The 21,591-nt window shown below is 29.2% G+C and overlaps 1 protein-coding gene across 2 annotated transcripts in view; it reads left to right on the forward strand.

Moving 5' to 3' along the window:
• LOC118203108 (putative RNA-binding protein EEED8.10) overlaps nt 1-21,591 on the forward strand; it is a 92,834-nt gene that overhangs the window by 49,599 nt on the left and 21,644 nt on the right. For both annotated transcript variants that reach the window (XM_085812796.1, XM_085812797.1), the window contains 9 exons: nt 2,947-3,039; nt 5,098-5,211; nt 6,345-6,442; nt 6,699-6,739; nt 6,926-7,001; nt 8,935-8,991; nt 13,239-13,349; nt 17,198-17,246; nt 20,579-20,622. In XM_085812796.1, the coding sequence (XP_085668922.1) occupies nt 2,947-3,039; nt 5,098-5,211; nt 6,345-6,442; nt 6,699-6,739; nt 6,926-7,001; nt 8,935-8,991; nt 13,239-13,349; nt 17,198-17,246; nt 20,579-20,622 (683 nt within the window). The remainder of the gene's footprint in view (nt 1-2,946; nt 3,040-5,097; nt 5,212-6,344; nt 6,443-6,698; nt 6,740-6,925; nt 7,002-8,934; nt 8,992-13,238; nt 13,350-17,197; nt 17,247-20,578; nt 20,623-21,591) is intronic.

Below are 21,591 nucleotides of genomic sequence, written 5' to 3' on the forward strand. Positions count from 1 at the left end.
ACAAATACAGGGTGTCTCAAAAGGTCGTTTCCAAACATAACATGCTGGTCTGTCATACCATGACAAACAAGATTTACATAGGAAAATTGTGTCCAAAAATGTGAACGACATCCGCTAGAAGGCAGCGTTTGCAGGCTTATGGGAGAGTGGGAATTGTGATTACATTAGGGAAGGGCATTGTAGAAGAAGGATGAATCAGTTTACTTCGGGATGAATCAGTTCTTTATGGACATTTTGTGGAAAAGAATGTTGCCTGATCTGATAATTGATGTTCCAACAGCTACGTGCTGAAACATCTGGTCCTGCATATATTAGCAGCACTCTGTGGGAATACCTTGATAAGACATACCTGTATTGCTGGATTAGCAGAGGCGGACCAGTCACATGGCCACCGCAATCCACTGACCTGACTTCCCTGCATTTATGCCTGTGGGATACATAAAGTCTATGGTGTGTAAGATGACCATAACATCAGACGTGGATCTCGTCATCAGGATCGCGGAAGCAGTGGCACGTGTCTGTGACACACGTGCCCACTTTCAGTGTGTTTGTAAATCCATGCGTCGTCATTGTGAAGCATGCAATTTGATGAATGGAAGGAATTTTGAACATCTATGATTTAACCATGTCCTTTAATAAATGTCATTTTAATAACCTCTTTCGACATCCTTTCTTTCTTCACCTCTGTGCTAGCAAACATTGCCCTCTAGTAGTCACCGTTCACATTTTTGGACACAAGTTCCTACGTAAATCTTGTTTGTCTTGGTATGACAGTCCAGCATGTTAAGTTTGACAACAGTCTTTTGAGACGTCCTGTATATATATATATATATATATATATATATATACAAGGTGAGACCGAAAAGTAAGGTGAGTCACCCCTCCTTTCAAGCAGCCCAACGACCTGACACACGTGCATTACGATCTCCGGTATGAATTGTTGAAGTTCAGGGTCATTTGCAAAGTTTCTTGTTTTGTGTTTGTTTGAGCAGTGTCTTAAACGTGAAAGGTGTTAGTGAACTACGTAATGGAGCAGAAAACGGATCTGAAATTCTGTTTTAAAATGAGTAAAACTGCTGGGGAAACCTTGGAAATGCTTCGAAATTTGTATGGCGAAGAAACTTTATCTCGCAAGACTTTCAGTGGTTCAAACTTTTCCGTGAGGAAGATGAACATCGCAGTGGAAGACTGTTGACGAGCAGAACGACGACAAATGTTGAATGAGTTAAGAAGTTATTGCTGCAAGATCACCGTTTGTCCATCCAAATAATGGCGAATGTATTGAATCTTCATAAAATCGTCTGAACAGTATTGATGCAGGTTTTGGGTAAATGGAAACTTTGTGCAGCATTTGTCTCTCATTTTTAAGCGATGAACAAAAACAGCAGCGTTTGGACTCCTGTGGTGACTTTATCAATGCAGCAGATAAAGATGTCACGTTTTTACAGTCAATCATCACAGGAGATGAAGCATGGTGTTTCGCGTATCTAAAAAAAAAAAAAAAAAAGTCACCAAAGCATGGAGTGGCACAGTCCCTCATCGCCGAAACCAAGAAAGTTTTGGTTCAAAAAATCAAAGGTTAAGACAATGTTGATTACCTTTTTCGATGCACGGGGAATTATCCGTAGAGAATATGCATCGGAAGGTCAAACAGTTAATGGTGAATTTTATTGCCATGATATGAGGTACCTCCTGACTCGCATTCATCGTGTTCGGCCCTATCTGGTCGCATCAGCAAGTGGTTTGTTTCTGTTGCATGATAATGCACACCCTCATATTGCAATGTGTGTTAGATGGTTCCTCATGCAGCAAAATGTTACAGAGTTCCAGCGAGTTACGTGCAGCAAAATGTTCCTTATTTCCCTGATCTTTTTCCATGACTGAAATTGGCACTAAAGTGACACCGATTTTCAAGCATCTCCAAACATTCAAGCTGCTGTTACCGAGGAACTTAAAGACAGTCTCAAAGGAGAATTTTTTCAAAAGTTTCCAGAACTTGTATGAATATTGTCAGAAGTGTATTGTAGACGGTGGGAACTACTTTGAAGGACAGTGATGTATATGTAAATATGTAATACAGTTATTATGACATCAGTCACCTTACTTTTCGGTCTCACCTTGTATATTATATGTTATTATATGTATGTGTGTGTGAATCATAAAACATGAAAGAAGTTTAATTGGCAGTACACCTTTAAATTTCTGATCTAAATATAAATACAACCCCCTTCACATCTATCCTGATGCAGTATTTCTGTCCATGCTGAGATCTGCATTGCTGTGAGCTTTTATCATCATTTAGAACTCAGACAAAGAATTTCTAAGTATAAAAACTTTAGCTGCCTTGTGTGCACTGTGTTTTACTGCTTACTTATGCCTGAATAAGCCATATCTCTCGCTTGGCTATATTTTTTCCATTTTCAAAACAAATGTGACTCCATAGTTTACGGTTTTGGGATGCAGATTGCCCCTTTTGTGCTGCACTTTATGATGAGATATGTTATGCAATAAGGTATGTTGACTAGAATTGACAAGTAATAAAGAGATGTTCAGATTATTGAGTGATTTCAAGATTATTCAGAAGAGTTCCAGTTATCTGCTATGCCATAGTGTCAAGCTATCTGCTGTCACCATTACTGTCACTCCAGCCATGATTGTTGATGAATGGTCCTACTAAATTCTTGCACTGTACTAATTTATTATTACATACACACTATATATGTCATTTATATGTATCTATATCATCATCTATATATCTAAATCTAGATAGATAAATATATATATATATATATACACATTTCTTTTCCTCCTTATAAATAGGTTTGTTTTAATTTTTTTAGAAATATGTTAAAAAGATTTCCTTCCCCCTCTAGAAGCAAGGTAGAAGTTATAGATTTTTTTTATTTATTTATTTATTTATTTATTTATTTTTTATTTTTATTGTAGTATGTAAGAAATGGAGAAAGCTTGTTTTGGAATTATGGAGAAGTCAACATGGTTTGAATTTTCAAAATGTCTTTTGCATCTGGGAAGGAAAACGTAAGTCATGTACTTAATGTAATTTTTAGAGGTAATTAGATAATTTTTCATTTCCTTTATTTAATATAAATCCAATATAAAAATATATTATTCTTATTAACTGTATTCATAGCAACTGTTGGATTTTTGAATGTAATTATACTATGTATTATTATTACCTTATCATTGTAGAGCCTATAAATATTGCAAGGAATGTTATGGTATAAAATAAAAAGACCATTTATTAACAGAATATAATGTAAAATAAAAGATCAATAGCACAATGTGAACTCAAAATATAAAATATCAATGGCTTCCTATACAATAGCAGAATAGCCACAGCAAAGTTGCTAATTGTAATGCAAGTAATGTTTCTCATTCAACTTTTAATTCGTTGCTGAGATAGATGAAGTTACTGTTCCCTGTCAGTACACAATCATTATCTTTGACAAAGTTTAAAAGTACTCCCAATAGCTGAGCAGTAAAGCTGCCTGAGTACCAGTAGCTTAACCTATATGTTCAAATCTTAGTGAAGTAGCTAAAGTTTTTGATGTTTTTCCCTTATGTGATGTGGATATGAACCAATTTCCATTATATCCTCAAGAAAGAATCTCTTTCCCTAGGCAGATAGTCCATCAAGTGCATTGTGATTATTTAAGTAATCAGAATTTAAAAAACTGTAGTTGTACTACATTTAAATCTTCTGACTATTGTTCGTAGTTTTGAACATTATAACATTATAGCTTTTAATGGGTCTTCAATAGCAGCTTTTTAAAAAATACTGCTAATGAGCAGCAATTTAATTGAATTCTAAGAAATAACATATTAAATGTTTTTCATGTACTGAATAATGCATAATATTACTTTTAAGTACACTTGTTAAATTCTTAGTAATTTGTGTGCAGTCAAATCAAAAATTTCTTTGTAACACAATATGATACTGCTTTCAGAGCTACAAACTCTTGTTGTGAAATCAGGAGACTCCTGATTTTTTATCATGTTTATTAATCTCCTAGTAGATATCCAAATTTGAAATTTTGATTTTTTTTTAAATGTCTTTTTTGGTACTTTTATTCTTCAGTGGCCTTGGTGACAGAAAATGGCATTGCCACAGTCTGGATTAAGAAAGTGTAATTTGTTGCCAAATGTTGTAAACATTAACGAAAATGAAACTGATTACAGTAAATGATAAATCATATATAAATAAACTTTTCCTCCTTACCAAATTTTCATCAGCATAAAATTTAAGAACATTTTTAAATTAACTGCAATTAGCCAAAAATTTAGTTTGAATTTAAACTGATGAATTAAATACTAAATTAGTATGCTTTATATCAAGAACATGTTATTGTTAGTTTAATAGCCTAAATTATTCAGGGCAAACTGATTTGTCTCAAATTTGTTAATGTTGTCCATTTAAAGTTGTGTCACTTCTCATTTCAGAAACCTTCTGGTTTTTCATCTTTCAAGGCTAGGAAAGTGCATTAATTTGTAGAAAAGTGTCAGGCTGTGATTTCCTCCATCAGCATTGCACAATGAATTAATCATTATTCTAAGTTTTCGAAAATATCTTTGACTATTGTATGAGACCTGTATTTAACCGTTTGGACTGCTACGCGGCGCAAAAGTGCTGCGTTCATTTGTCTCGAAAACCATGACGCAGTTAGTTATTTTAGAATGCACTCGTGTTACAAAGTACGCGTGAGGTCAGACTACATACGTTCACACCCATGGAGCAACAGACACACTGGATGTAAGGTTTCATGATTTTCCTCATAGTAATGTAGTATGAGCCTCTTTTTTACAGAAAGTCACAAGATCTCTTAAGACAGATAACCGAAAAATATTTTACTTTGGTAAAGGACTTGATTAATTTAAATATTCTTAAGATTGTATGTTCTGCTAAGCATTTTGCAGTGTTTGTTTAATGAATTGTATTTTCTGCTAAGTATTTTGCAGTATTTAATTTAATGAATACGATTAGTATTTTTCTTATTTTCTCATGGTTTGCTTTTGTGAATCTGGCAAAAAACATTAAGTTTAATTCATTAAGTAATTTGTTTTATTTTCATATTTCAGCACTGACAAATGGCATTTTGTTATCTTTGTTAAAAAAGTGTGATGGCAATTTGAAAAAATTAGATTTGTCAACTGCTTCTCACACATTGGATTATAAAGCTGTTGAGATAATAGGTATGATCTCTTTCTGACAATAAATTAACTAATCTTACCTTTATATAAATGATGGGGTTTATTTTTCCATCCACTTTCCTTTTGAAACATTTTTATGTGAAATTTCATATCTCATGAAAGTACATATTGTGCTTCAATTTTTGTAACAATTTGAAGTAAATATATTCTTAATTTTGATCATTTTTGCGTATACAATGATTAAAAAGATTAAATAATGCAAAACTTATTAATTTAGAAGTCAAACAACAAAAATCAGCGTTTTATTTGCAAACTTTTACAGGACTAATTTCGATGGTTTTAGGACCATCAACCTCAGCTGCCAAAGAGCAAATGAACAAGATAAAATATAGTGATAAGATAAGATAAGAATGGCTTGAAGGAGTTGAGCGACTGGTGCCATGTATTGATCAAACAAGAAAACTAAAACATAACTTACTTAAGGCTGAAGGTAAAGATGATTTGGAATTCGGGTCATTAACTAAAACAGAGAGATTTTTTTTAATGCGAAATGCCTCTAAAAAATCTAATTCACCAATGGAAAATGTTTTTTGAATAATTTTAGCTGCAGAAAAATGGAAAGTGTGATTTTCAGACCAACACTGCTGAGCAACAGAGGACTTTTGTGTTTCCTTTTTCCTAGCATATGCCTCATGTTCTTTAACATGAAGTTTTAAGCTCTCTTAGTTTGACCAATTAAACCACATTGGCAAGGAATCCTGTAAACACCCCAGGAATTCATATCTGGAATGGGGTCCTTAAATATGAAACTCAGAATTTTATTGATAAGAGAATAAACAACTCAAAAGTTAAATTTGTGTGAAATATGTGTAGTTTTATAGCTAATTAATGGAAAGAAAGGAATGACAACACAATTCTGAGAATCTCCTAAAACAAGAGTGTACTTTTTGGTGTGTTGAGACAAGAATTTTTTAACTGCTTGGTTAATAATATTGTGTGAAAAGCCCCTATCAATAGCTGTAAAGCTGTCAAATGTTGTAAAAATGTTTAACATACATTTGAGCAAATTGTGTGAAATGTAATTTGTCTCTTGTTTTCCTTAACATATTGAGAGCTGTATAAAATATTTTATTTTGTTTGTGTGATGTTAGAAGAAAAATTTCTTCATTTTCCAGCCCAGTATTGTCCTAACTTGGAATTCATTAATTTATCTGGGGTAAAAGTAACAAATGTTTCGCTACAGCAGTTGGCTATAAAATGTCCAAAGCTAAAGGTGCGTTTTTGATACATATATATTTTCACACTGATTTCAAAATGTATTGATTTTATGAAAATTATTTAATGTCTGAGATCAGACTTGTATAATTGTGCTTTCATTTGATTGAATTTTAAAATGTTTGATATTGATTTGATATGAGTGCTTGTGATATTTGATTCATATAGTTCGAAATGATTACATGTTACCATTTATACATGAAAATGAACTTTCATAAGCATCTTTTTTTTTCCCCTTTCCTCCCTTTTTCTAGAATGTTATCTTACAAAGGTGTTTTGAAGTAGGTGAAAAAGGGTCAGTATCATTTATTCTATTAAAAAATTTAAACTATTTTTTTGTATGCAATTTATATTTAAACCTGTGGATTTTTGAATGGTATGTTCTGTTGCTGGGGTTATTGCAACTACTTAAAAGTATATTAAAAAAAATATGTTATATAATTTTAGTATGTATTTCAATAATTTAAATATATTATTTCAGAATATGGTGGCTTTTGCATCTTTGTAAGAAACTAGAATGCATTGACTTAACAGGAAATCCTAGAATCACAGGGCAGGTAAGTAGATGGATGCTCTTTTCTAATTATCCTTTTGGTAGATTCTAATGTTCTGCTTTCAATAATGAATAATGTCATTGTTTCCTCTTGTGGTGTGTTGGATGAATGACACAAAATGACTTCATTTGCACCGTAAAGCAGAATTCTTATACACTTTTTTTTTTTTTTTTTTTTTGTCTTCTTATAGGTACTATTTATTTATTTCAATCATGATAAGCATTTATAATAATTTATTTTAGGAAGCCTTCAACTTAACACTGCTTTTATTAGCACCATATTTCAAATAAACTGCATTTATTAGCACCATACTCTATTTAGTTTTCTCATTAACACATCGTCTACTATCTCCAAAGCTTTCTCTTCAGTTTACCATTATCAGATGTGTGTATAGAGACATATTTGATTAATATTAAATTTTCTGCACTACAGTGTGGCAAAGAGCACCTATTTCCAATCAGTCACTTATTGTGTATTCACAAGCTGTTTTTCAGTTTTGCGTATTCTCAAGGAACATCTTAATTGCCACAAATTTTGGAGTAATGGAAATTACCAAAACACGGGAGCAAGTTGTCTCAGTGTCCAAGAACGTGACATCAAAAAGCTTGTCACGAATTTAAATAATCACTTTTATAATCATGATTACTGAATGGAAAACTGAAGTGTTTATCATGGAATGCAATGGATAATGTGTTAAGCTGAAATTAATTTTGCTTTTCATATAATAAACCTTATAAATTTACTTTCTAGAGCCCTTCATAAATGTTACAGTGTAAAATTTCTGTGCTGGGTAAAACTACATTTGAATTTAAGAAATATGTTGATTCTTTTTTTTTTATTTTTTTTTTTAAATTTTTTTAACATAAGGAGCGGAGGAAAAAAAGTGACTGGAAAATCCAAATTGCAGTTTTGTAGTAACAAGACCAGTGAAATATCCAGTATCTTCAGATATGCATACTTGATTGAAAAATTCACAGAAAGCTTAAGTGAAGAGAAAATTATAAAACTCTGTTAAGGAATTCGGTATAAGTGATAAGTTGCAGGGTACCAAACATAATTTAGTTTATAAAGTGGATGACAATATTTCATATACTCAAACAGTAATATTGTAAAGAAAACAACATGAGTGGGAGTACTGAGATAAATGGAGTTGAAATCATGTTATTGGTATTAGTTATTTTACTAATAATTAAAAATTAGGAGTTCATTAATATTTTTATACAGTGAAGTATATGCCCTCCTTCTGAAAATTATCTGAGTTTTTGGATACATGTCTTATCCCAGTGTATCTTATCATTCACTTGTTTTCATTTTATTTATTTAAGTTACAAAATTCTGACAAAATACTAAAAATATTTTTGTTTGTTAAAAGAGAGATACCTGTTTCAGTATACCTGTATTGAAAAACCTTAAGTTTCTTGAAAATAAATGCTGGTCTAAAACCTGTAATTAAATTATGCCAGATTTGATATTCAAGTTGGGTATGCTTGTTAATCATCAGAGTCTTAAAATGTTGTGTGTACAATAATATTAAAATGCTGTCAACCTTTACCCAGATAAACTGTAATTGTAAAATAACTTGAAGTTTGTTTATAGAATTGTAGTATTAACTCTGAGTGTAAATTGATATTGATCATAGATATTTTATTTATATGTATATCTGTAGTAGGAACGTGAATTTAATCATATGATGGAATTTTTAGCATTTTTATATTAAAAATGTGGCCTAATTAGATGATAGCTGTTCTTCAAATTCTGTATTTATTTTTATATTATGGTGATTCAAAAAAGGTGTTAAAAATATTTACTTTTTAATATGTCATGTTTTGAAAGTATATGAAAATTTAAAATTTATTATTTTCAATGCAGTGAATTTTTAGGTCACAAAACTTACATTTAATATTTATAGATGATGTAATGTTTTTATCTTTTTCAGTGTTTTCACATGGCTGGCTCTAATCTTCAGACTTGTGTTCTAAATAAATGTTCAAAGGTACGTTTAACATTTAGTTTTAAGGTTTAAACTTTACGTTTAACATTTAGAGTTGTATATAAGAAAATATTCTGTTATATTTGTTCATGTTTTTCATGTTTTAATAATAATGTGGCGGTCTGAAGTAATTGCACATATGTTAATGAAATGAGTATTAAAGCAAAAGCCATTTCGTTTTAAAAGTATGTGAATATAGAGAATTCATTAATTTACACTTCTTTTCAGCATCATTAGTTACCAAATTATCTGTTTATAATATTTGGTAATCCATTGTTTGTAAAACTTGACTAAACCTTGACTTAAATGGACCTTGACCTATGCAAACAATTTGACATTGTTTGCAAAGCTTGATTAAAACCTCTTCAAACAGTATGTAATTCATTCCTGTGCTGTAGTAATTCATCATTAGTAAAATTCAGTAGTAGTGTTCATTGGTTTTCCAAATCAAGCTTCTTTGTGGTTATAGGATTTCCCATGCTCAACTCTTGCACCATTTCCATCATTCCTTCTATATGTAACCATCTGTGATCTAGTAAGACATTTTCACTTGGCAATTCCCCCCTGTCCTAAAACACAGAAGACTAAAATTCCTTTCTTTCACAGTCAGTGAAACTGACAGTTAATTAAAATGTTAAACACAACAATTAAAAATTTTTATTGAAAGCTTACCAGGAATAGAAAACTTTTCTAAAAATTACAGTAATCATCTGGCTTTTGAGACATTTTCATCTGCCTAGGTATCATGCATAAATGACTTAATACTGTTCTGTTAAAACCATTTCATGGACTTTCAGTGTCATTTAGGCTCATTTAGGCTTATTTCCTTTCCTTAAATAAAGTAGAACAATCAGGAACAATAACAAGAAACATTCTTCAATTTTATTACCTTTTTTTTATTTATTTTAGTGAATAATTTTCATCAGTTTCTACAGTTTTATTGTGTCTGTCGATTTTAACCTTAAGACATAAGGAATTGATACTTATTTTTCTTATGTAATTATTCCAATCAACCATTGCATTTGGATTTATATAAAACAAGTTTCAGAGCATAAAACTCAGTAGTTGATACCTTCTGACATCACAGGTAAATAAATCAAACAGCAGTAATGAAAGAAATTGCATGGTATAACAAACTCCATTTGTATTTGGATATTTTTTCTTTCCACCATAGCAAAGGATGCATAGCCATTATGGCTTCAAGTCACATTTTACTTTCACGGGTGATTTATTTGAACACTAAAATTTTATGTAAAGGGCATCTCTTTCTTGAAGAAACAGGATAGCCTATTTTTCATCTTTAGGCAAATCCTAGCTTGTGAGGCTGAGAAATCTATTACTGTAAATAAGAATCCATCCAGCTAAGAAGCCAAACCAAACTTGCAGTGTCTTACACTGAGGAAATATGGCAAAATAAAAAATAAGCACCAAATAGTATGACTTTAATGGAAAAGTAGCGATAAGTCATTAGAAATAACCATCATATATGTAGCCTGACTTGAATATTTTTTAACACTGTAATTTTTCTGCTGCAGTACTAAAATTTTTATGGTGTTACTTTGGTAGACGGTTGCACGGATTTGTGTTTTTTTTTTTTTTTTTTTTTTTTTTTTTTTTTTCCCCGAACAATACGACATAGTAAACCTATTGCTGGACAAGTTATTTATGGTAACCGATACTTTGTTGTCATTTTATTTTTAAAATAATGCGTTTTGTTATGCATAAATTCCATGGTTTAAGTATTATTTATGGCTTCTAAATATTAAAAGTCAATTTAATTTTGCATTTTTATTTGAAATAAAATTTTATTGTGTATGATATTTTGTATAATTTATGTTGTGGATGATGTGATCAATTAAGTCATTTTGCTTTAAAAGAAATTATTTTTAATATCTATAAATTTAATGTTTTAAACATTATTTATGGCTGTTAAATATTAAAATACAATTTATTTTTTGCATTTTTTTAAAATGATTTTATTATGTATGATTATTTAAATAAATTTAATTCTAGGCGTGATGTAATCAGCTCCCTGATTGGTTACAGAATATTTGTGCATTAATGAGCTGTAATCAGCTCCCTGATTGGTTACTGAATATTTGTGCATTATCGCACCATTTTAAAATTTTCTTATTCATCTCTTTAAATTCCTTAGATTTCATAGGAAACGGATGTATCCCTTTCAAAGATTAATGTTTTTATTGGTAAGTACCAAGAATTATTGATATTGGAATCAAAAAATTGTCCTTTGTGACCTTATTTTGGCCCACCTGGCTTTCCTAATCAAAGATATATTTAATAAATTGTTACAAGGGTCAGAGGAAATTTATTTTAAATTTTTGGAGGAAACCTCGCTAATTGCTTCTTCATTGAATTGTGAAAAATGTGGATCACAGATGAAGATCGTTAGAAAAGCTGATTCTGAGGATGGCCGTATATGGTATTGTGGTCACGGTGGAAGAAATAACTGCTGTAACAGTAAAAAAAGTACAGTACAAAGTCCATAATCTGGATTGTTGGGACTTCGGCGATTCCGGATTAAAGGTTTTTCCGGATTATAGATCATCAATTTAAATCTGGTAAGATGGCATGCAGAAATTATACAATTGAAAATATGAAACCATAATTTATGAAATAAAGAGCAATTATGATCTAAAGGGTATCAAAATTTACAAAAAAAATAGCTTAATATTTATTTGTTTACTTTATTAAACATTTCTTTCAATGTAAGTTGTTTAAGTTGCTTCGTTTTTTGTGCTAAATGCGCATGTGTAAACGTTAAACGTGCATGCATAACATTAAATGCGCATGCGTAAGTTTGTGGCTGTGAGGACCGGATTATAGATCATTCCGGATAGTTGATGACCAGATTACAGACTTTGTACTGTATTAGGCATTCCTCCTTTTTTACCGGCAATAAACTAATTGCTGTCATTTTAGCTCTAGTGTACAAAGCATTCGTATTTACTTATTTTAAAGTATTTGAATTTAAGTAAAATTTTAATTCTTTTAAACGTTGGTATGATGGTTTTTAATTCGATATTCAATTTACGTAATATCTGAATCCAATTAAAAGTTAGCTCAATGTTTTCATAGCGGTGTTGTTATTCTATTTCTTTACTATATGAAAGTAATAATTTAACCTTACTTAAGTATTTTATACTCATAGTAAATGTATTTATTTACATTTGCCTTCCATCTTAAAAAACAACGTTTTCAACAAAAAATTAATCCATTATATTTAACAATATTTATTTTTTAAAGTTTCGAATACTTTACTATGCACAAAATATGTAAAAACAGCATTTTTCAAGAAGGCTGACGATTTTAAAAACCACGATTGTAAACGCCAACAATTGTACCAAAGTAAATCGCCACAATCCGTGCAACCGTCTACCAAAGTAGCACCATTTTTGCATTATGATAGTTGAAAATAAATTTATTTGGCTTAATGAAAAAAAAAAAAAAAAATATATGCCCTCAGTTTAAAATATTCTAAATAATACTTACATTGAAAACTAGTAAAATTGCTAATTTGTAAAATGAAAACAGCCCATTTCCAGCACAGCTATTCATAAAATTATAAAGCCAGTTCCAAAAGTATTTTTATAATTAATAATCATAATCTTAGAGAATGATTTTTAGTTACACATAATTATGAAGTAGTCCATGTGAAAATAAAAAAATTCATGTGCCACTCATCACATAAGTTACAATTTAGAAACTTGTGCCAGACATTCCAGCCATTAAGAGATGCGAGATCACAAGCTGTGACTCTGTAGAAGTAACAGTTTTTCTAATAATATCTAGTTGACATTACAAAAGTCTCTCCATTTGTATGCTGTAATTATGAAGAGAATCGCAAATTAATTGTTTTTCTGTATGCTGTAAAACTTATTTAGTTATTTTCCTAGTATTCTTTTCCCATGATAAAGTAGCATAAGATTCTTCATGAATTTAAATTTTCTATAAAGCTGTATGATTAGATTAAGATTTAAGATGACTGCCATGTTGTATTCAGGTATTTATGCATTTCTGTTTAAACTGTAAGTTGTTTTTAAAGTAATAATAATTTTTTGATCTGCAACATCTTAATGAAATTGCAATGAATTTATTTAAATGGTTAAGATTGACAATGCTGAATTTGTACTGGGTATATTTTAGCGCTTCTTCATTGATATATCTGACACAAAATGCCTGATAAGTGTAATTGTTACTGGTATTTTTATCTTTAATTCTTTTCTTTTTAGTTTAGTCCTATGGGATTTACAAAACTTGCAACGAGGTGTCGCCAGTTAACAGCTTTATATTTAAATGATTGTTTTCAGCTCTCAGATCGTGCACTTGAATTATTATGCCAGGTATTTTTTTTTTTTTCCCTACCAAAATAAATTTAATAAAATAATAATATTTTGTAAGTTGTAATGTGAAATTTTTGAGAAATTTACCATTTGAGGACTACAAAATAGTATTCAAGAGAGTACACAATGGTTATTTGAATCATGTACAAAATATTGTGTAAGTTTTAGTAAAACTACAGTTTGTCTAAAAATGATACAGTGGAAACGCAGGTCATGAATGGCTGACTTCACAAGAATTTAGTTCATGACCAAATTATTTGAACAAAAAATGCCTTGAATAGCGAACAGTGTCTCAATTTACAAACGTTCAAGCCATCAAAATATGATTTTCAAAAATATTTTGATGTAAATTATGCTATATAATTAACACTCAGAAACTTTTAAAAACATTATTTTAATATTTTCTATTGCTTAACTCTCATTAATAAAGCCTGGCAGCAAGTTATCCCATTAATGGACCATGAATTCTGTGTGGAGGTTATGACCAGATTGGATTGGTGGCAGGGTGTTTGAATACGTTGACACTTAGGACTTTTTTGTTATTTATGGCATTGTATCTCTTGGCAAGACCATGGGTTGGGAAGTTAACAATGAAGACATGAAGAAGTTACTAGGAAGACCTAAAAATAAACTCAATGAGAAATCTACAACTTTAGAAGCAGCTACAAATGTGAATTTGGAAAAAATATCTTCAGAAGAAGAGGAAGAAAGAAAAATTACCCTAGTTACTTGCTCTGTGAAATTTGGTCAGTATAGGTTTATGCAAAAATAATATATTTATGCATTGATAAAGTGGTAGCAAGCTCCAGCATACGATTTTCAGTGGCAATTCTATGTCATTATTTAGAAAAAATTTAAAACATGGGTAATAACCAATCACATTGGGTAAATTTTAAGTTATTGTGTTTGTTTATTTATTTATTTTATTTATTTATTTTTTTATATTTAATGATTTCCATTGGTTTGGGTTTATGAACATATGCATAATGTACTGTTCTAAAATTTAAATAAACCTTCACCTGTAGTCCTAGAATGAGTTAATATATATATTCAGTCTATTCCCTATGAGAATAATTGTTTTGGTTTAAGATCATTTTGTTTCACAAATGTCTTACAGGAGTAAATTAAATTTGTGAACCAAGGTTTCACAGTACTATTTCATAATATTACATAAATTGTACAAGTAATCTATTATTGATATCTTTATTGCACCATAAAATTTGTCTGGAGTAAATTTGCAATTAATTAGATTAAATTTTTACTTATGTGAACTTAAGACATGTAAACTCAGTTTTGAATTCTGCATTTCACCTGTGTTAGAGAAACTTTTCCCTTAAATTTGATTTAATTTTAGGTGTAATCGCCATATTGTTATCTTAAATATTTTGTATTATAAGATAATTAAACCCACTAGAGCATAATGTATCATGCAGCATGAGTGAGCTACATTCCGAGGATTATTAATCTATCTAACAGTTATGTTTTAACCATGTATTAAACCTTTTGTTTTTCCTCTTCAAGATGTGTTGGAATGCTCATGTCTTTGTTAAAGAAATAGTGAATTAATTTGAAATAAATGTTTTTAGTTTAAAACCAAATATATGTAAACATTACTTTATTGGGTGCTTATTTCATGTGGTATAATTTGGGGGGATTGCACAGGAAAGCATGCAAAAAACTGATAATAAGGCAAAATATTGTTGAAGCGGAAAGTAAATCATTTAAGTTCAAAAGATAAAATTGTAAGAATTCTTTATATTGTATCATTATCCATTCTATAACTCAAAAAATGGAATGTTTATACCAGCTGGTGACATTAATGTGATATAAGTACTTTAAAGAGTATTTATTTTTATTTCAAGGCAAATTAGCATTGTATAACAAGAAATGTTTGAAGAAATTAACTTTCATAGCAGTTTCTTGCATTTCTGAGGAAAAGCTATTTAAATAGCAATTTCTTAGTGCATGATGTTGCAGAGACGTTGTATTGTGACTTTAAGATACCAAGCAAGTTTGTAAAAGTAATGACCAGTCATAAAAGTAAAATACTTTAATGTAGAGTGGTAAAAAGTAAAATTGACATACATTTTTCATTGTTGTAAAAGTAAAATGCTCTAATGAAGTATCAAAAAAAAAAAAAAAAAAAATTAAGCATACTTGATTTGCAGATTTCATAAGACTTATTAAAAGTGATTGTAGGAAATATGTACTAAAGCTATAAGAATATTGAAAATTAATGAGCACAATGATTGTATTAAAGTATTATTGAAAATTTTTTTGCCAAATAAATATTACAGCACATGCTAGAATTATGCAATGCAAGCAGAAAAAACTGCATTTAAATAAAAATAAATACTCTTATTTAGTTCTGCTGATAAGAAATAACCTTGATTGAAGGAGATCCTTCAATCAAGGTTATTTCTTATCAGCAGAACTAAATAACTGGGGGGGGATGCGTTCCAATCTGAGAAAACCCAGAATTTTTCAGATGACACTATACAAGTTATGCAAGTTACGACTTTGTGTAAGTTTTGCATATAAAAGACTTAAAGTGCTTATCATAAGTCTTCACATAAAATCACACGCACACACTTTTCTTGATACCAGGATCCCATAAAATATTTCACTGCCTATTCTTTCTTAAAGAAAAGTTTCAAATTTTAATTTTTTTTTTTTTTTTTTTTTTTTTTTTTAATGCAAGATAAAAACAGAGCAGTTGACTTGTATTGTTTGCTTAGAAAAACTAAACCAGCCTTTTGAGACCTTAATGGATTTGCATAAAACTATAGTGAAGATCTTATGTTTTGATGCTATGTATATCCATTATTAGTGTTAAATCACACTGTTTGATGACAGTGTCTTCTGTGTGCTCACTTAATGTTTTGGAAAGGTAGAATTTTAGAAATTCTAAACCACTTACTTGAGCTTTCTGGCTAGTTGAATGTTGAATCTTTTACTGTACTTCTAAAGCAAGTTTGTTAAAGTAATGACCGATTATAAAAGTAAAATGCTTTAATGTAGAGTGGAAAAAAAAGGAAAATTGATATAAATATTTCATTGTCATAAAAGTAAAATGCTTTAATGAAGCATCAAGAAATATAACAAATTGAACACACTTGTTTTGCAGATTTCGTAAGATTCCTTAAAAGTGATTGTAGCAAATACTACAACTATAAGAATGTTGAAAATTAATGAGTGCAGTGTGTTTGTATTAAAGTATTAAAAATAAATATTAAAATATTTAGAATGTAATAATATAGTTAGGTTTTCATTTTGTTAATAACATCCTTAAATTGTAAAGTAACTGTTGCTTTATTTTTTATTTTCAAGTTACCCAATATAATTAAGAGTGAACATTCTCATGCAGTAAACAATACTGATTCAGTATTACCAAGTTGTGTATTCTTGAGTTAGGTCATTTGGCTTATGTACATGGTTGATTTACAGAAATAGGTGCTAAAAGTGTACTTTTTCAAGAAATAGTTTTCAAAACAAGACTAAGCTTATAAATATAAATACGTATTCTGAGTTACTAATGCAGAGAAACATAAAATGTCTGCTAATAGTATGCTGAAAAGTCCATAGCTACCATTGTTTTCTCCATAATTGCCACATTAATAGTGTCAAGTACAAATGTGGCATGCCTTTTTTTTATTTTCAAAACTAAACCCAATAGTTATTTTCAGATTGTTTTGATTTAGTATTATATCCTTTTATTTAAGTATTGAAATATTTGAATTCATACGCAATTCAATATATGTAAGTTTCTGTGTTTGTCATTTGTATGCAATTAACTATTCCATGATATCATTTTCAATTTACTCATGCAATATTTTTATTATTTATAGAGTTTAAGAAATATGAAAATACTATATGTTGGAGGAATATTTACAGATTGTAAGTGAATTATTTAAATGTATAAAAATGCATTGAATATTCTTGTATATTGTTTTTAAAGAGTGGACATTTGTTGTTTTTTATACTTAAAAAATTAATTAGTGAAATTAGTAGAAATAGTATTATCATATGCTTAGTAGAAATAGTATTATCATATGCTTAGTAGAAATAGTATTATCATATCTATTAGTAGAAATAGTATTATCATATTAATGATTAGAAAGTGATTTATGAATAGTCTATCTGCATAACTTGTCTTTTATGATTAAGAAAAATAATTGTCTTAGAGAAGTGTAGAGAGATATTTATTTCTTGTATCTGTTTTTATAACTGCTTTTTTAATGTAATAAGTAATTGATTTTATTGTTTCTTTTATTATATTGTATTAAAAGAATTTTAGTAACTAAGTGTCAATAACTAAGTAGTTTACTTTAAAATAAAGTATATGTGACTGAGTAGTTGACTCAGTATAATTTAGTTTTATATATTGAATTTTATTTTACTAACACAAAAAATTTTAATTATTTAAATATTTTAGCTTTATTTTATATTATGTACCTATGGGAATTATGTCCATGCTGACTGAAAACTGCTGTTTAGTGTCAATGTTTGCCTTGCTTTTATTGAATAAATTATTGTACTACCACTTTGTAAAATAGAACTTTAAAACTAGAATAAAAAATGTATGAAATATGGGAAGTGAATTTATAATCCCTCTTTTTGTTCTAGTTTTGTTTCTAGTTTATATTTTACTTAGTTGGGGGGAGGGATTCTTTTTAAACTGGTCAGTATGATCTTATTATACAATTGTCAGTCAGAATAAAGTCCAACTAACTTTTAGCTGTATATATATGATTACTTATTGCATTAATTTATAGCATACATCAAGCATGGTTGACATGCAACTTACAAGTCACATATGGATCTTTGCTTTCTTAAATACAGTCCACTTTGTAATAAGTAATATTTTTATCTTAGAAACACAGCTAAAATTAAAGAAAATATCTCTGCACTGAAACACTTATTTATATGAATCAATAATTTTTTTAAAACAATATTATATGGGTGATAATTTTAGAATGCTCAGTGCATTAAGTCATCGAAGTAATAAATAAAATGACAAAACATTCCACTTCTGAATTTACTACCATGAGTAAATTCAGAAGTGGAATGTGTACAAAATCACATCACTTTTTTTTTTTTTTTTTTTTTTTTTTGATACACATTTTTAAGCTTATTTCGTATCCTTTGAAAATTCATTTAAAATTCTAGATCTTACTTACTGTGAAAGTTAATTTTAAAAATGTATCTTCTATCAAGATAGCATAAAAGATATATACATTGGAAATACATTCTAACAAAGGCATACCTTAATAATATTATTGATATTTATTGTTACATTTTGCAATAGGAGAAGCTGAGTACATCTGCAATCAAGATTTTGCTATGTTATGAATTAATTAAATACTTTAGGATTAGGTGTGTCTGTATATATTGATTACCATGTAGTTCTGTATGAAAAACTAAATAATTAGTTGTTATAAAAAAGCCTTAGTAAGGTTGCAGCCTTTTAAACATAATTTTAGTAATTAATTTGCAGTTTCTCTTCACTGTGCACTCTCCATTCCTCTTTAATTTTTATTCTCTTCTTAAGATGTATATAGATCAAAGAAAAATCTCTGATTCTATCTTTCAAAATACAAAATAACTCCTTATTTGAATTAAATGCTTTTTTTATATTGTTCTAGACCATAACATCTTTCTTCAAATTGTGGTTAGTCATTTTTTAGATCATTTGTGGGGTATAAACAGAAAAATATGGGGGAATGAGTGTGTAAAAAACTAACATAATGAAGTCCAAATATGTCTAAAAAACCATTGAACTGCGCCTTTAGGTTTAGTTTCAATAATTACCTCGTACAATTCATTCTGTGTACGTGTAGTAGATGACATTGCTTCAGTTGATCGCTGGGATTTTTTTTTTTTTTTTTTTTTGTTTGATACACATTTTTCAGCTTATTTCATATCCTTTGAAAATTCATTTAAAATTCTAGAACTAAAAGATGAATAAAGATCATGCTGACAAGTGCTAAGAATAAGGAATTTGTTTTAACAATAAAATAAAAATTTGCATTAATCGAAATACATGAATTAATTGAATATGAGGAATGGACAATGAAATTGGGGCACAATATGACATTGCTTCAGTTGATCGCTGGGATTTTTTTTTTTTTTTTTTTTGTTTGATACACATTTTTCAGCTTATTTCATATCCTTTGAAAATTCATTTAAAATTCTAGAACTAAAAGATGAATAAAGATCATGCTGACAAGTGCTAAGAATAAGGAATTTGAATAATTCGAGACAGTAGTGACTTCTGTTGAAATTGTTTGTATTTTGTTGACCAAAGGACATTCAAATACAGTGGTAAAATACCATTTTGACAAATGCACAGTAAAATTCAACAGATAGTTATACATTCTCTAAAAAAAAATAAAATTACTGATTTTGTAAAGAAATAAACACACACACAATACATGAAAATAGGTAGTTTGGATTTTCCACTTTTTTCCTTAATCGGTGACTCTCTTCTCCAGCACTAGCCCAGATAGTTGAAAGGACTTTATTTTCAATGCAAAGTAAAAATTTCAATTTGTATGGCATAGAAAATACTTCTTTTAGTATAGGGCAGCAGTAGCAAGAATTATTTATTTATGTTTATATAAACAGCTGAGGTTGTTGAATATTTCTGAATTCTAAGTTATTGGTTCTTATTGCTGTAAAGTTTGATCACTCTTTGCGTCTATGAGTATGCATATTGTATTCATCTATGTGCTCAGAAAAAGTGTTATAGTTAGAGAAGTTTTAGACTTGGATTTTTAAAATAATTTATTTGAAAGTACAAAAGACTTTTTTATTTATTTTATTATTCTTTGTAAGTTATATTCAAAAGTAAGAATTTCTTTCACTAGAATTTCCTATTTCCTAGGATTTAATTATATGTGTATGTAAAAAAGTATTATATTCCCTTCAGTATTTAACTGTAAACTTTAAAAATGTAAAGGAAATTTACTTACTGTCAAAGATTGTGATTTTGTTCATAAAATATTATCTGTATGATTGATTTGATTTATAAGCTATTATCTGTATGTAATTCCTTATGTAGTAGTTTCAGTATTAACAAATTAACAATTTCATTTCACTGCTATTTGAATTCACTAATAATTGTTCATGTTCTTTCATATTTAGATTTTGTTCTTACAGGGTAAAAATGATAAGTTTTTATGACACAAAGTTAGAAACTTTTTTTTTTTTTTTTTTTCTCCTTATAGTAACATCAAGTGGCTTGCATCATATTGGGCGTTTATCTAGTCTTGTAAGTGTTCTGCTTTCTTCTTTTTTATTAAGTGACACATATGTAAAATTTATTTATTTTCTTGGTGTTTTTATTTTATAGTACAAAATTTTCCTCCTCTCAATGTAAAAGAATTTTGCTTCAACATAACTAATTCTATCTAAATTGCTCAGATTTTCATGTGTCAGGTGTTACTAGCAGCTTGGCTTAATTTGTATATTATTCCATTTTGTTTCAATACAATAAGTAATATGTAGAGACAACAAAATTAAATCTAGAATACTATTAATATCTTTCAATACAGAACTCAGAATATTCGTATTTTATTAAAATTCTTCTGTGACTGATGGAACATAATGCATATGTTGCCCATGATCTGCATTTTCATATTCATGGGCATTTTTCATCACCTTTAATATTTGCTGTGTAGTTTCAAATAGCCAGTTTATATATTGCATAATTGTGCGTGAAGAGCATTTTGTGTGTGTTTTTATGTTTTTCATATTGTTAGTAGCATTATTATCAAGCATTATGAAAAAAGTACATATTAATTTTATAATATAATTCATTTCAGCACTCATTTTTGGTACTAAATATTCATAACAATATGTAGCATAATATGCACATATTCAGTTGTATTAGTATTGGAATCATGATTCAGTATTGAAGAAAATATATGTTAAAAATCTGTAAAATTTGACTAAATCTCAAATAATATTAAACATAAAACATTTTCTATGCAACTTTTATTCACGAATATTATAAGCTAACTCGGCTCCATATGAACAAATCACAACATCATAGTTTGAACATAATCATAAAATATTTCTGCCATCTTTTGGGGAACTTAGAATACAAAGCCATATATTTGGATTTCAGAATTATCTTTGAAAAAAACACTTGTTAATGATGCTTATAAAGTGGTAAACTGAAATCTCAAAAATCGGATTTCAGTCCCCCCCACCCCTTAATCAAAAAGACCTGATTAGG

The sequence above is a fragment of the Stegodyphus dumicola genome, chromosome 3 (genome assembly GCF_044657685.1).
Source record: "Stegodyphus dumicola isolate Sdum_Otavi_A_Nest chromosome 3, ASM4465768v1".
Taxonomy (NCBI): Eukaryota; Metazoa; Arthropoda; class Arachnida; order Araneae; family Eresidae; genus Stegodyphus; species Stegodyphus dumicola.